General features: G+C 40.3%; 1 protein-coding gene across 1 annotated transcript; it reads left to right on the top strand.

Moving 5' to 3' along the window:
* Positions 1-612: 612 nt before the first annotated feature.
* Positions 613-11994, top strand: LOC139447551 (H/ACA ribonucleoprotein complex subunit DKC1-like). The gene is made up of 14 exons (XM_071228954.1): positions 613-675; positions 1366-1409; positions 2249-2335; positions 2747-2838; positions 3720-3969; positions 4856-4982; positions 5441-5571; positions 6359-6502; positions 7520-7640; positions 8339-8457; positions 9181-9284; positions 9845-9914; positions 10593-10730; positions 11700-11994. Exons 1-14 carry the CDS (start codon positions 660-662, stop codon positions 11763-11765), a joined length of 1509 nt encoding a protein of 502 aa, XP_071085055.1. The 5' UTR covers positions 613-659; the 3' UTR covers positions 11766-11994.
* The last annotated feature ends 1918 nt before the right edge of the window (positions 11995-13912 follow it).

Below are 13912 nucleotides of genomic sequence, written 5' to 3'. Positions count from 1 at the left end.
AGGTCTGAGGGTTTCTCCAATGTACTGCTGGCCATAGACTAACATCGAGTCTCTGAAAGGAACATATCGTACATAAAAAAACAGTTGTTCAGTTATCTTAATAAAAATATAATAAAAAGGAGCCCAGTGACATCTCTTCAGATACTGCAGTGATCTAGACTTGCCAAACATTATAGACTTGCATGGGATGTATTTGATATATATTTGTATCAGGGTCTGTAAGACAGACTATGCTGGCCACAGTTGCAGAGGATCTGGTATATACATCCTGATGAAGGAGTAAGCATATACTCCGAAACGTTGAGTTTCCTCATAATAAAGAAGTTGACATAAATTTTTCATAAATTCTCTTCCTTATGTGTATCACTTCTAAATGCCATTCAAAGACGTGTAACATGTTGCATCTTTAAAGTCTCCAAAAAAATACATATTGATAATAGTAAATGTAAATTTTTAAAAGAAATTCTATTATGTCCAAACCAATGTAATAAACCATTGTCGGATTATATATACCATGTACATGTATTCGTGCAGCGATCACTGTACAATACAAAAGTAGACAATTTACCATTCACGTACAAAGTTATCTCCCCTTTTACCGCGGACTGTCCCGGTGGAGGTCCTCCCGCTTAGTTCAAGTGAAACCCACGTGTTGAAAAATGGCGGACGCAGGAGGTGAGGCATTTGCTGCACATTGATGAATTTAGCAGTCCACGAGTTTAATTCCTTTGAATTTAGACGTTATTGCTATTATGGAGCTTTAGGGCAGCGGTATTTATAGCATGGTGTTGTTTTTAGGCAATGTTACTAGGTCGTGGGGTTGCAATACGATTTGAATGTACGTCCACGTGCTCGCAACAAAAACAAACTGTAACATGTGGATATCGGCTGGTAGTGGCTCATTCATGGTGTTCTCTGCTCGTTTAATTGTGTCAAAAGCAACCGAGTTAGCGTCACGATGGGTTCTTCTTTGCATTAAATATCAAATAACACAGAGTTATCCTCGTATTGAGATAATAACACGAACTGGCAAATCTTAGGACTAAGTGGAGTGCGAGATCTGAGGATTATATTCTCGTGAAATTGTACTGTTTGCGTGCATAATACGTCATGGCCCAGTTTCATATGTTTAAAAATCATAGTGCATGTGAACAACGTGTGCGTCTTTTTAAAAAAAACACACAAAGGAAATTACTGATTAAAACGTAAGTTGTCATAGTACACCGAGTAATATTGTTGCCCATCCATTGCCAATTCAGTTTGGACCAGACCCACTGTTTGAAGGCCATAGCTGACTGCTGTGGAAAGCAATCACTGTTTCATGATTTGGGAACTTGTACAAGGTAAATATGTTTGTATCTTCAGAATCAAAGAAAAAGCACAGGAAGAAGAGTGGAGAGGACTTGGGGGTAAGTACAACGCCAACGATATGATTATATTAGTATTACATACTGTATCCTCTACCATATATGGGGGGGGGGGAGTGGGTCGGGAAGCCTATTGGTTAAAAAAGTATTCGCTCATCACACCGAAGACCCAGGTTCCACGACCAACTTTGCACTAAGATCGCTTTGTGGAACAGGTTCCAGGTCCGTATCAATGCCCCCGCCCCTTCCCACCGAATTTCTTTATATATTAACGAATTTTCATAAGGAGAGGGCGGTCGGATAGCCTGGTGGTTAAAGCGTTCGCTCGTCACGCCGGAGACGTGTTGTCTGCCACGACTTACACATGCAGTCACAATATGGCGGGAATATTGCTGACTGGCTTAAGACAACAAACACAACTTGACCACGTGCATTTTAAACAAGTTAATAGTTCTGCATTGATAATAAGGACATTGTAATTGTAATCCACAGAAGGTGTTGTCATTATCATTGCTCACATTTATGGCAATCAACATGTCCATCTGTTTCTGGAGCAGAAGTCCTAAACCGTTTGATATTTCTCAATGAAACTTGCTATACAGATCAGTTCAGTGGTGAACAGGTGCCTTTTGATGACTTGGGATAGTTGTTATTCTTTTATTATTTATTTATTTATTTATTTTCATGACCACAAGTTGGACTAATACTGAAAACAAGGGTAGTGCTCGTTTCAAGAGCAGAACTCCCAAACTGTTGAATATTTCTCAATGAAGCTTGCTGTACAGATCAGTCTAGTGGTGAACTGGAGCCTTTTGATGATGTGGAATACTTAACAACATAATTTTGTTGTGATTGGTGATTATTGTTTACCATATTTGCAGTCCATCCAACAATCTGAAACCTTTCTGATTCAACCATCAGAGAAGGCAGCCAAACTAGACACATCTCAATGGCCGCTGCTGCTCAAGGTGAGTTAATGGCTTATAAAAGGGTCATTTAAATGTGTTACCATAGTTGCAATTTGTGACCTGTGAAGATCCGGGGTACTATAGGTCTTCAGCAACCCGTGCTTGCCGTAAATGGTGACAATGCATGTCATAAGAGGCGACCAATGGGATCGGGAGGTCAGGCTTGCTGACTTGGTTGATGCATGTCATCGTATCCCAATTGTGTGGATTGATGCTCATGATGCCAATCACTTGATTGTCTAGTCCAGACTCCATTATTTACAGACCGCCGTCATATAGCTGGATTATTGCTGAGTGCAGCGTTATACAACTAACAAACATACTTGTCAAGGTTTTGTATGAGATGTCTCACTGTATTTCACAAGCAAAGCTTAATACATTCCATACATAGCATAACCACTATATTTCCAGAACTTTGACAAGTTGAATGTGCGAACAAACCACTACACACCCATCGCTTCAGGATGCTCTCCCTTGAAGAGACCAATTGAAGAATACGTCAGGTAATCATATCAAGCTCCTCACAGCGATTTCCCTTCGTGGAGCTCTCTATCCTATCGCTGCCACCAGTCAAAACTCCCCACTCTGATAGGTGGCCCCAACCATGCTTGGAGCTGATTGACTGTTATGTTAAAAAACAAGTGACGACTGTCGTGGCGCAGAATACACTTAACCCCGTTAAATTACTTACTTTGTTTGTCAATTTTAATTCTATTTCATTAAACCTATTAAAAATAGTTTGTACTCCTTTATTGATATCGATGCAAGATCAACATGGACATTATGAGGGTTAAATGTGAATCAATGCCAAATTATGTGTATCGGTTTTTGTATCGTGCAAAGTTTGCCAAGTTCGATGTACCCGTGAGTCGCAATATCGCGATATACATTTGAACAATGTTACAAGGAGTATTTATTGAGGGTATTTTCACTATTGTTTGTATTGCAGTAGCAACCCACACTATTGTAATAGTTTCGTGATAGTTGTTAAACCAAGTTTACTACTTGATAATTATGTTTATGAATGTAATATAAATGAAAGTATTTCTGAAATGTCGAAAGTCAGTCAGTCATTTTTCTCCCTATGGCTACTCTAACCAAAGGGAAGTAACTCTAATCTGAAGTTAGTCCTTGCTAATCAATGTGGTTGGTTTTAAATTCGACTGCAAAAACTTGTTTCCTGATGCATAACTTGTTTTACTTCTACTAATAGCGACTTCTAACCAATTGTGAAAATATTGATTGTTATGCATACTGTCGACGGTACCATAGATTCCTGGTACAATTGTAGGGGAAACAATTGCAAAACATCGATAGTTTGATATATTGTTACACTCCCAAATGTTTGTCCAGTTTTACATGTGCAACCTAATCCCCTCTGCAGGAGTGGTGTGATAAACCTCGATAAGCCCGCCAACCCGTCTTCTCATGAAGTCGTGGCGTGGATCAAACGTATACTGCGTGTGGAAAAGACCGGTCACTCCGGGACGCTGGACCCTAAGGTGACAGGATGTCTGATCGTGTGCGTGGAGCGTGCCACCAGGCTAGTGAAGTCTCAGCAGGGTGCAGGGAAGGAGTATGTCTGTATATTCAAACTACACAGTGTCGTGGAGGACCAGAAGAGAGTCAAACAGGTTAGGGCGTCTGCAAATCTTGGATAAGACATTTATCAGAAATATCACAATTATGATCTTGGTCAAGAAGTATGGGCATAATTAACAAGGTGTGAAATGATAGGCATTAGTTGTATTACAGTTTGGAATGGACCCCTGAAGACCCGAGGTAGAATAGGCCTTCAGCAACCCATGCTTGCTTAAAAAGGCATCTATGCTTGTCGTAAGACGCAGCTAACAGGACCAGGTGGTTATATTACTGACTTGTTGGATGCAGTCATCGTATCCCAATTGCGTAGATCGATGCTCATGTTGTCAATCACTGTATTATCTTGTCCAGACTCGATTATTTACAGACTGACATCATATAGCTGGAATATTGCCAAATTTGGGTTACACAAACAACATTTTGGAATACTTTTTGTGAAAGTTTGGCCATAAGGCGTCTTAAAGATCCTGTTAGGCAATGTAACCACATTAGGGTTGCACAACATTGTGACAGTGATAACATAGCAGTATAAGCATGATGCAATGGAACAATCACTCGAATCTGTTGGTTCCGCTTTTGGAGGCAATAGATTTGAGTGATTTCTCTGAAGATGCAGACTTCAAGAATATTATGGTTTAAACAGGATTTCTGTAATTATACATAAGGACGTATAGTTGTCAATTACTTGTTTGAAGTGCAAGTTCAGAATGGAGAGTAAATTCCTGGTTCCGAATCAACTGAAACAACTATAGCGTGACTTCATCACTATGGCTTAAACAGTAGCAACGAGGAACAAGATGAAGCAAAAGTATAAGATCTTCATGCTTGGTGATTAGATATTTATCAATTGATCGATATTATGAAATGTTTGTGTATCTGTTCTGTTGAAAGTACATTTCCTTTGTATTACTTGGCCAGACAATTGAAGGCATGACAGGAGCTCTCTTCCAACGTCCACCGCTCATCTCTGCTGTCAAGCGTCAGCTGCGTATCCGCACAGTGTATGAATGCAAGATGTCCGAGTATGATACAGAGAAAGCTATGGGTAAGTCCACACCCGCTACCTACCTATTATCCGTGAAGATCCAATTTAGAAGAAGCCTTCAGCAACCACTGCTTGTCGTAAGAGGCAACTAACGAGATCAGGTGGTCAGGCTCGCTGACTTGGTTGATGCATGTCTTCATATCCCAATTGCCTAGATCGTTGCTCATGATGTAAATCATCAGATTTTCTGGTCCATGCACAAATATACTACTCAAAAGAAGTTAAGGAACACCCGATTATTTCATATTACTATAGTTCACCTATCATGGCATGACAAATTAACAGTAATATGAAAGAAACAGGTTTTCCTTTACTTCTTTCAGTAGTATATTTACAGACTGCTGTCATATAGCTTGAATATTGCTGAGTGCGGCATCAAACAAACAAACAAACTTAGTTTTTTTGTCTATGTCCTGAGTGACTATATAACAGAAGGGTGGTTCTCTGTGTTTGCTCAGGTATATTCTGGGTGAGCTGTGAGGCGGGCACCTACATCCGAACCATGTGCGTCCATCTTGGCCTCTTCCTAGGGGTCGGAGGTCAGATGCAAGAACTGCGTAGGGTTCGGTCAGGGATTCAGTCCGAGAAGGTAGGTTGTGGGTGATGTGTATTGTTCTTTCTGGAATTCCTTCAGCATTTCTGGGAGAAACTTCAGAATATTATTTTGCATTTCAATTCATTTATGTCATCGGTCAATGTTATAACTATGAGAATGTTTTACACACTACACTGTCACTATTTTACCTTGACTTACTAAAATGGGGGTCCCCTGGACCCACAATAATTAATTTTGAGGGTCCTGTGGAGTAATGAAATGGTGTACTGTACGTTTAGATAATTAGTTAACAGCCTGGAATGAATAAATGATCATGTAGACAGAGGTCATGCTTAACACAGTGATAACTGCTCTTGATGCGCTGTAGGTACCAGTGAATACTATTTTGCACATCTTTTTAAGCAGTATTATATTTGCGTGCATTCTCTACATTTGTGCATACAGGATGCACATTTGAGGTAAATACTGTCTTGAGGGTAAATATTGAGATTTATTTGGCCATAGTGCTAAGATTGCCTTGTGAAACCATTCTAGACTGCTAGTTGCTTGTTTGCAGAGAAGATCCAGGCCTGTTTGGTTTGAGTGAGATATTGCAGGAATGAGTATTATAATATAGCGATGAAACTCTTAGAAATATTAGCTAGATATCGTTAAAATAGATGAATGAGAAGACCTTCCCAAGCTCCCGGAACACTTGAGGGAACCGAATACAGCATCTACACCAGCTAGTATATGGAATTTAGAAGGAATAATCCTGAACTGTTCAAGAAACTGACACTGCCTGTTAACTGATGCTGAGGTGTATTTTGCTTGTTTCCAGGAGGGGATGGTGACGATGCACGACGTGATGGATGCCCAGTGGGCATACGACCATCACAAGGATGAAGAGTATCTGCGCAGAGTTATCCGCCCCTTGGAGTCTCTTCTAATCTCGCACAAGAGAATCATCATGAAAGACACTGCTGTATGTACTCTTTCAATAGTGTCATGTACTTGTAGGAGTATTCAGAAACAAAGGAGCACCTTCGATTGTAAAGTTTCTTTGTTTTTCAAGGTATTGCTTGGTTGGTGTAATATTGTAATACACGGCCGTGTGTGGAACAGTGTTCCCCTTTTCACTTGTCCTGTGGGATCAGACCGTCTCCATGGTCGAGTGGTAGAGCGTCCGCCCGAGGGTCCCAGGTTCAATCCCCGGTCTGTTCATATCAAAATATATTAAAATATGGTACTTGTTGTTACCCTGCCTGGCGTTTGACATTAAGGGGATTGGTCATGCACACACATGCACGCACGCACGCACGCACGCACGCACGCACGCACGCACGCACGCACACGCGCACACTACCTTGTAAGGGTCTATAAACTTGGCTGCTCAATTTTTGTATGAACCATATCAACTTTCAATTCTTCCCAGAGAGTTAATTGTACTCTGATCCATTTCTGAGTCAATGCTAATTTGTATCAATCCTGTTATGTGACAAATAGTGCTGTTGATGTTTTTCATTTATGCAGGGTTTCAAATTTGACAGATGGTTTTAGTAGTTGGGACTTTTGACCAATAGAAATGCTAAGCAAGGCATTTCATAATCTCATGATTAAAACAAGTCCTACAAATAATGCGCAACCATCAAAAATCGTTCCAATTGCATGTATCAATGCTCATGATGTCAATCACTGAATTGTCTGACCACCGTCATATAGCTGGAATATTGCTGAGTGTGGCGTTAAAACAACAACAACAACAACAACAAAATGAACGATATTGCATTGATTTGTTGTTGTAGTTCGTCTGCCATTTTTGTTTATTTAACTTATTGAATTTTGCTATTGACATACTACATTTCTTGGATCCAAGTCATTGACCTATACAGGTTTTTATGTCAAAATCACCGATGAATATCCATTTTTGCCTTGTACATGTTGAATGTTCTTTATATTCTGATGGCTTTAGATGTTAAGATCCGTGTTTTCTTCCTTCCAGGTAAATGCTGTGTGTTACGGTGCAAAAATCATGTTGCCAGGTGTACTAAGATACGACGATGGTATTGAAGTCAATGACGAGATCGTCATCATCACAACTAAAGGAGAGGCCGTAGCTTTAGGTGTGTGTGTAGCCTGTTCTTCGTCTTGGACTGGGTGGTGTGATTAAAGTGTTTGCTCATTTCTGGGTTTAATTCCCCACATGGGTCAAAAGTTTCCATTTCCATTTACTCGAGTATAAAATTGTTTTTCTTTCTTTTTGGAGTGTCTGGGTGTGTCATGAAAATGTTCTTCTGTGTTGAGCCAGATTGTCAATAATCAACTGCAGACGTGTATTTGCTAATCATCTTACAGAGATACCAGCCATTACTCTTTTGAGCTGAGGGGCGGTCGGGTAGCCTAGTGGTTAAAGCGTTCGCTCGTCACGCCGAAGACCCGGGTTCGATTCCCGACATGGGTACAATGTGTGAAGCCCATTTCTGGTGACCCCCGCCGTGATATTGCTGGAATATTGCTTAAAAACGGCGTAAAACCATACTCACTCACTTTTGAGCTGAAAATTATGCTATTATGCTTGTCCTCCCCAAATTAATTAGGGTTGGCATCTCTGCATTTTTTTTCACGTTTATCACAATTAGAAATTGAAAGTAAAGTTTTCCTTGGTAATGAAGAAATTCTTTTGATTGTGTCAGACATGATTGAATATTAGATGGTCAGTTTCCCACCACCTCCAAGCTCACAGCGTATTGGGCTTTGACAGTTCCATTAAAATCGAACTGATAGCAAGAAAGAATTAAATGTATGTCCTTGATCTTTCCAGCCATTGCTCAAATGACGACTGCAGTGATATCCACATGTGACCACAACGTTGTGGCCAAGATCAAGCGGGTTATTATGGAGAGGGACACGTACCCTCGCAAGTGGGGCTTGGGGCCAAAGGTGGGTAGTGCTTTGTCGAGAGGGTCTCGGCAGACAAACATAAGTGACTCCTGGGATGGGGTATGGACAGGGATATTCTCACTGTTTACACTTGTATAGTTTGACTGCTTATAAGTGGGGGATGGTGGGGTAGCCTAGTGGTTAAACGTTTCCTCATCAATCACACCGAAGGACTGGTTTCTATTCCCCACATGGGAACACTATGTGAAGCGCAGTTCTGATGTCCCGATCGCCATTTTGCTGGAATGTTGCTGAGAGCGGCATGGGTGAATGGTAAATTGCGTAACACTGCTTCAGCAATCTTAGACATCTATGACGAGTCTGCTTCGGATTCTACAAGTACCGGTAATTGATTGTATGTACTTTATGTTAAATACCAATTGTGGCTAGCAGGACATGTTCGTGAGACCCGTGAAGATCCAGGGTAGAATAGGTCATCAGCAACCCTTTGCCGTAAAAGGCGACTATGCTTGTCGAAGGAGGCGACTAACGGGATTGGCTGGTCATGCTTGCTGACTTGGTTGATGCATGTCTTTGTATCCCAATTGCGTGGATTGATGCCCGTGATGTCAATCACTGGATTGTCTGGACCAGACTCGATTATTTTACAGACCGCCGTCATATAGCTGGAATATTGCTGAGTGCGGCGTTAAAGAACAAACAAACAATGGTGCCTGTAATTAAAGCTGGTTGATCATAGTTAAAATCTGTCCTCTTTTTCAGGCCTCCCAAAAGAAGAAAATGATTTTAGATGGCAAACTAGATAAGTTCGGTAAACCAAATGAGAAGACGCCCAAGGATTGGTCCAAGTCATATGTAGATTTCAAGTGAGTGGAACATGTCTTGTACTTGGTGAACTTGTTGAACTTGTTGAACTTGTTGGCTGCACTGCAGGGTGGTGAGGTAGTCTAGTGGTTAAAGTGTTTGCTTATCTTTGGTAGTACATGGTTCGATATCCCACATGGTTACAATTTGTTCTCACATCAGTTGACAGTACACGAAACGAAATCCTGTAAAAGAACGAATTTGGCATGAGGGTTGCCATGTAGTTTAAGAACCGGATGTGGATTTTGTTGCGGGAGTTTGATTGGACTATGTATACACTCGTTAGTCCAGCCAACATATTACTCCATAATACCAGCCTAGTTCGACAAGGGTGTAAAATGGACTCTTATAGTCAGCTAACTCCCCTGCCTCAGGACGATGCAACTTTGCGGCCATTATTGTAGAGCTAGGAAGTGTATATTATAATAATACTGAATTATGTTCTGATATACCTTGGTTTGTCAAATAAATGAAACCCAACGTTTCCTTGTTATTCCAGATTTATTTGCCATTGTACTTTTTAATAATGATGGAAATAAATATGGACGTGATCTGATTTCAGTGTTAAGAAGGAAGAAACCTCAAACGGCTCAGGAGATGCCCCCGACTCAACACCAGCAAAAGCCCCAAAGGTGTGTTCCATCTCTATATTTCATCAAATGTTCATCGTTGGAGGTTGGGTAGCCTACTGATTTAAGTGTCGTCTGTTTGAGTTTGAACTGCCTGCTGTCGAGGTCTAGTGGTAGAGCGTGTGTCCTGAGAGATGGTCGGGGGTTCAAACCCTGGCCATGTCATACCAAAAGACGTTCAATGATGGTACTTGTTGTTACCCTGCCTGGCGCTAAGGGGCTAAAACAATAAAATCAGCATTAGTCCAGGCTAGTACAAGCAGCCACACACACGTGCATGCACGTCGCTGTATAAGTGGACCCGTGAAGATTCCGGGGTAGAATAGGTCTTCAGCAACCCATACTTTCCGTAAAATGCGACTATGCTTGTTGTAAAAGGCGACTAACGGGATCGGGTGGTCAGGCTCTCTGACTTGGTTGAAGATTGTCATTGATCCCAATTGCGTGGATCGATGCTCATGATGTCAATCACTGGATTGTCTGTTCCAGACTCGATTATTTTACAGACCGCCATCATATAGCTGAAATATTGCTGAGTGCGGCGTTTAACAACAACAAAAATGCTATATAAGTGCAATAATCTTGAACACAACATAAACCTCGTTTCACCTCAGCTGACTTGAACTACTGTTCAAAGTGGCAGTACACACACAGCTCACTCACTTTGTGATTCATGTGCAGAGGAAGCACGATGTCACCAGCAGCAGCAGCTCAGATGAGGAAGTGGCCACGCCAGCAAAATCTCAGTCGCCAGAAAGTGGTGAGAAGAAGAAAAAGAAGAAGAAGAAGAAAGACAAGAAGCAAGAGGAAGTTGAGGAGGTAAGTCTTGCACCAAGCAGCAGACCTGTTAAGATCCGGGGTAGAATAGGTCTTCAGCAACCCATGCTTGCCGTAAAAGGTGACTATGCTTGTCGTAAGAGGCGACTAACAAGATCGGGTGGTCAGGCTCACTGACTAGGTGGATGCACGTCATCGATCCCAATTGCGTGGATTGAGGCTCATGTTGTCAATCACTGGATTGTCTGGTCCAGACTTGATTATTTACAGACCACATATAGCTGGAATAATGCTGAGTGCGGTGTTAAACAACAAACAAAACAAACTGAGCAGCAATTCAGGTGGGATCAAAGCTAAATTCATTGCAGTTCTCAAAATAAATGTGGGTCCTTGAGTTCTTGAGAATCTATGCTGTAAACTACTTGTGTGACCACATCTCCAAGGTGATCTGAATAATCAGACATAGACTGAGTGATTCAACGTTTGGGGGAGTGAATATTCACACAAGACAGATTGGTAGATGAGTTATTGGAATACATTTGTTGAAAACATTTATTGGTTGTATTTGGTGCTGTTGGAATTTACCAAAGATTTGGTGCATCTCAACGATGTGTCAATGTGGTTCTCACACAGCCGTGACTGCTGCTCCCAGTATATAAACGTTTGTTATGGGAGCCTAGTGGTTAAAGCATTTGCTTGTCATGCTGAAGACCCCGGTTCGAATCCCGAAATGAGTACAATGTGTGAAGTGTGGAATATTGCTAAAAGCGCATAAAACCATACTCACTTTTGTTATGGCAGGGTTGTTAATGATGTATGTTTCACATCGGGAATCTATTAGGTAAACATTACGGAACAGTCGTAGTTCTGTGTAGTGACAAGTCAGTGTCGAAATTGGTTTAGTATAGGTGAGAGGAATTCCTGGAAATCCGTTCCTTTCCTGGGTGATTGTTTCTGCACTGTATCGCTGCCCTAGTTTTGTGACATGTAGCACTGTCATTTCTGTTCCAGCCTTCATCAGAGAAGAAGAAGAAAAAGAAGAAGAAACAAAAGAAGCAGGAATCTGACTCGGATTAAATCATTTAGCACATTGTTCCCATCAGGAGGGTATACGACAGATACCACACAGTATATACGAGATGTATCCTACATTGTATAGGATATACAAGAGCCGTGGTACAGGATGTGTGGAATGGCAAGAAACTGCAACCTCAACAATTCCAGCTTGAAGACGACATGGTTTCACGTGTGGACGAAGTGATGGAGAAGCTTGTTTGTGTAAATAACTGCAACTATTCAGGGAAGATTTAACAAGCCCCTAGCCCCAGTGCGTCTTTTATGATACAAAATGATCAGTTCATTCCTTCTGTTGCATCAACCTTTATATTCCGTCTTTCTTTTGGTTTTGTTCTGTTGTACAAGTCGGATATACCTCAATATATCGTGGCAGATTTTGAACATCTTCCGTGTTTTGAAGAATATGAACACTCTGAAAATACATTACAAGGCATTATTTGGTATGCAAGGTCTTGTTTTTTAATTAAGATAGTGTTTTTAACAGATGTATACAAAGTTGAGCATTTATGGTTTGTTTGATTAGAGATCTTGGATACAGACATGTTGTGTATGTATCATACAGACTGTGTTTTAGTTTATTGGAAGGATGGATTTACCCAAACATTAAGTATTGACAATAAGCACTGAAAACTCAGTGCAATTATCAGGATAATGCATTTATCAAACCTTTTGTTAACTTTTGTTTAGTTTAGAACTCACACAGGTGATAAATAGAGATTGACATCAAGTATGGAGGGGAGTTGGTTTGAGTGTTGATCCTAGTGATTGTTGAAGCCATCAATGTATGATCAAGAAATTAATCCGAGATAGAGCATTATTTGGATAGATCTCTTTTGATGTTGGAACATTTCAGAAATAAGACACTCGTGTCGTAAACATAGAATGACATGAACACAAATAATATCCTATTTATTTGGATAGATTTGTTTTTGGCGTTTCAGAAACAAGATACACTTCTGGTAGTGTCTTATTACCGATCCTCATTAGGACAATTCAGTGGCTTCATGTGTGTGTAGGATACAGATTTGAACAGTTGTTATTGAATACTTACAGGGGAAATACCTTGCTATACTCACCAGAGCATGCTGCAAATTATGGAAGCTAAGAATGTGCTACTTGGCTGAAGTCAAACAGTATGTTCATCATGTGGGATAGATTGCTCCACTAAATTCAGGCAGGGGGCAACTGGGGCCTTGTATATTTCTTTTAGTTTGTTGACAAAGCTGGTCTGAAATAAGAAGAAAAATGAAAACACATTTTTATTTGACTTTTTTACAATTACGAGGAATGACCCAAAAAAATGGCACCGCTGTTCCTAAGAAACGGTGAATAATGCATATGAAAATCTATATTCTAATCCCCCAAAATAAAATCAATTATATTTAGGTGTCTTGCCATGTTAAATCTTGTTTGCTTTCATTCATTGTAACAGCCCTAATCTGGAAGTTGAAAATTATTATTCTTTTATATTTTGCCCGACCGCTTTCATCAAATTTTAGGCCAAATATGTTGTAAACCATTTAATAAAAAATAAAGGCCTAATATATTCCCTCATGTGAAAAGAACTACTTGCTGTTTTGATTCAGATGGAGAACATTCCTGGAATACTGTAGAGTCATTGATGAATGAAATTCGGCATTTGTTGGTGATGGTAATGGTGAAATGTCTCACTGTAACTCTTGTATCAATCCTTGCTGTTGGGTACAGTACTCTTCTGTCATTGTGAGAACTGAGGTATGCTGTCCACGGAGATCGAGAGCAAGTCTTGTTTTTATCTGGTTAAGAACTACCTATATAGGATATATTTGTTTGTGTTAAAGTTTTTACCAAAGACATGAAATTTTGAAGGACTAACAGATTATTGGTAGAACTGTTACATTGTCACAAGTGACAGAATTGTTACTCTATTTCATAGGTGGTGTATAACCGTCAAAATATTTGTAAGACAAAATAATTTATTAGTTCAAGAACAGCTTCAAGAGACTATGAAATTTTTTATTACAAGATAAACCTGCAAGGCTGCATGGTAATTGATGACTTAAGGTGTTTTGTAATTTAGATGCATTGAACATTCCCAATCCAATAGTTCGAAGTACATCAGTCATGGTTGGTTATGAGCCTCCACACACGGATGAAACTCAATGTGG

This window comes from Haliotis cracherodii, unplaced genomic scaffold (genome assembly GCF_022045235.1).
Source record: "Haliotis cracherodii isolate W230 unplaced genomic scaffold, xgHalCrac1.p SCAF_7, whole genome shotgun sequence".
NCBI classification, from domain to species: Eukaryota; Metazoa; Mollusca; class Gastropoda; order Lepetellida; family Haliotidae; genus Haliotis; species Haliotis cracherodii.
This window is presented reverse-complemented; position numbering and strand designations above follow the sequence as displayed.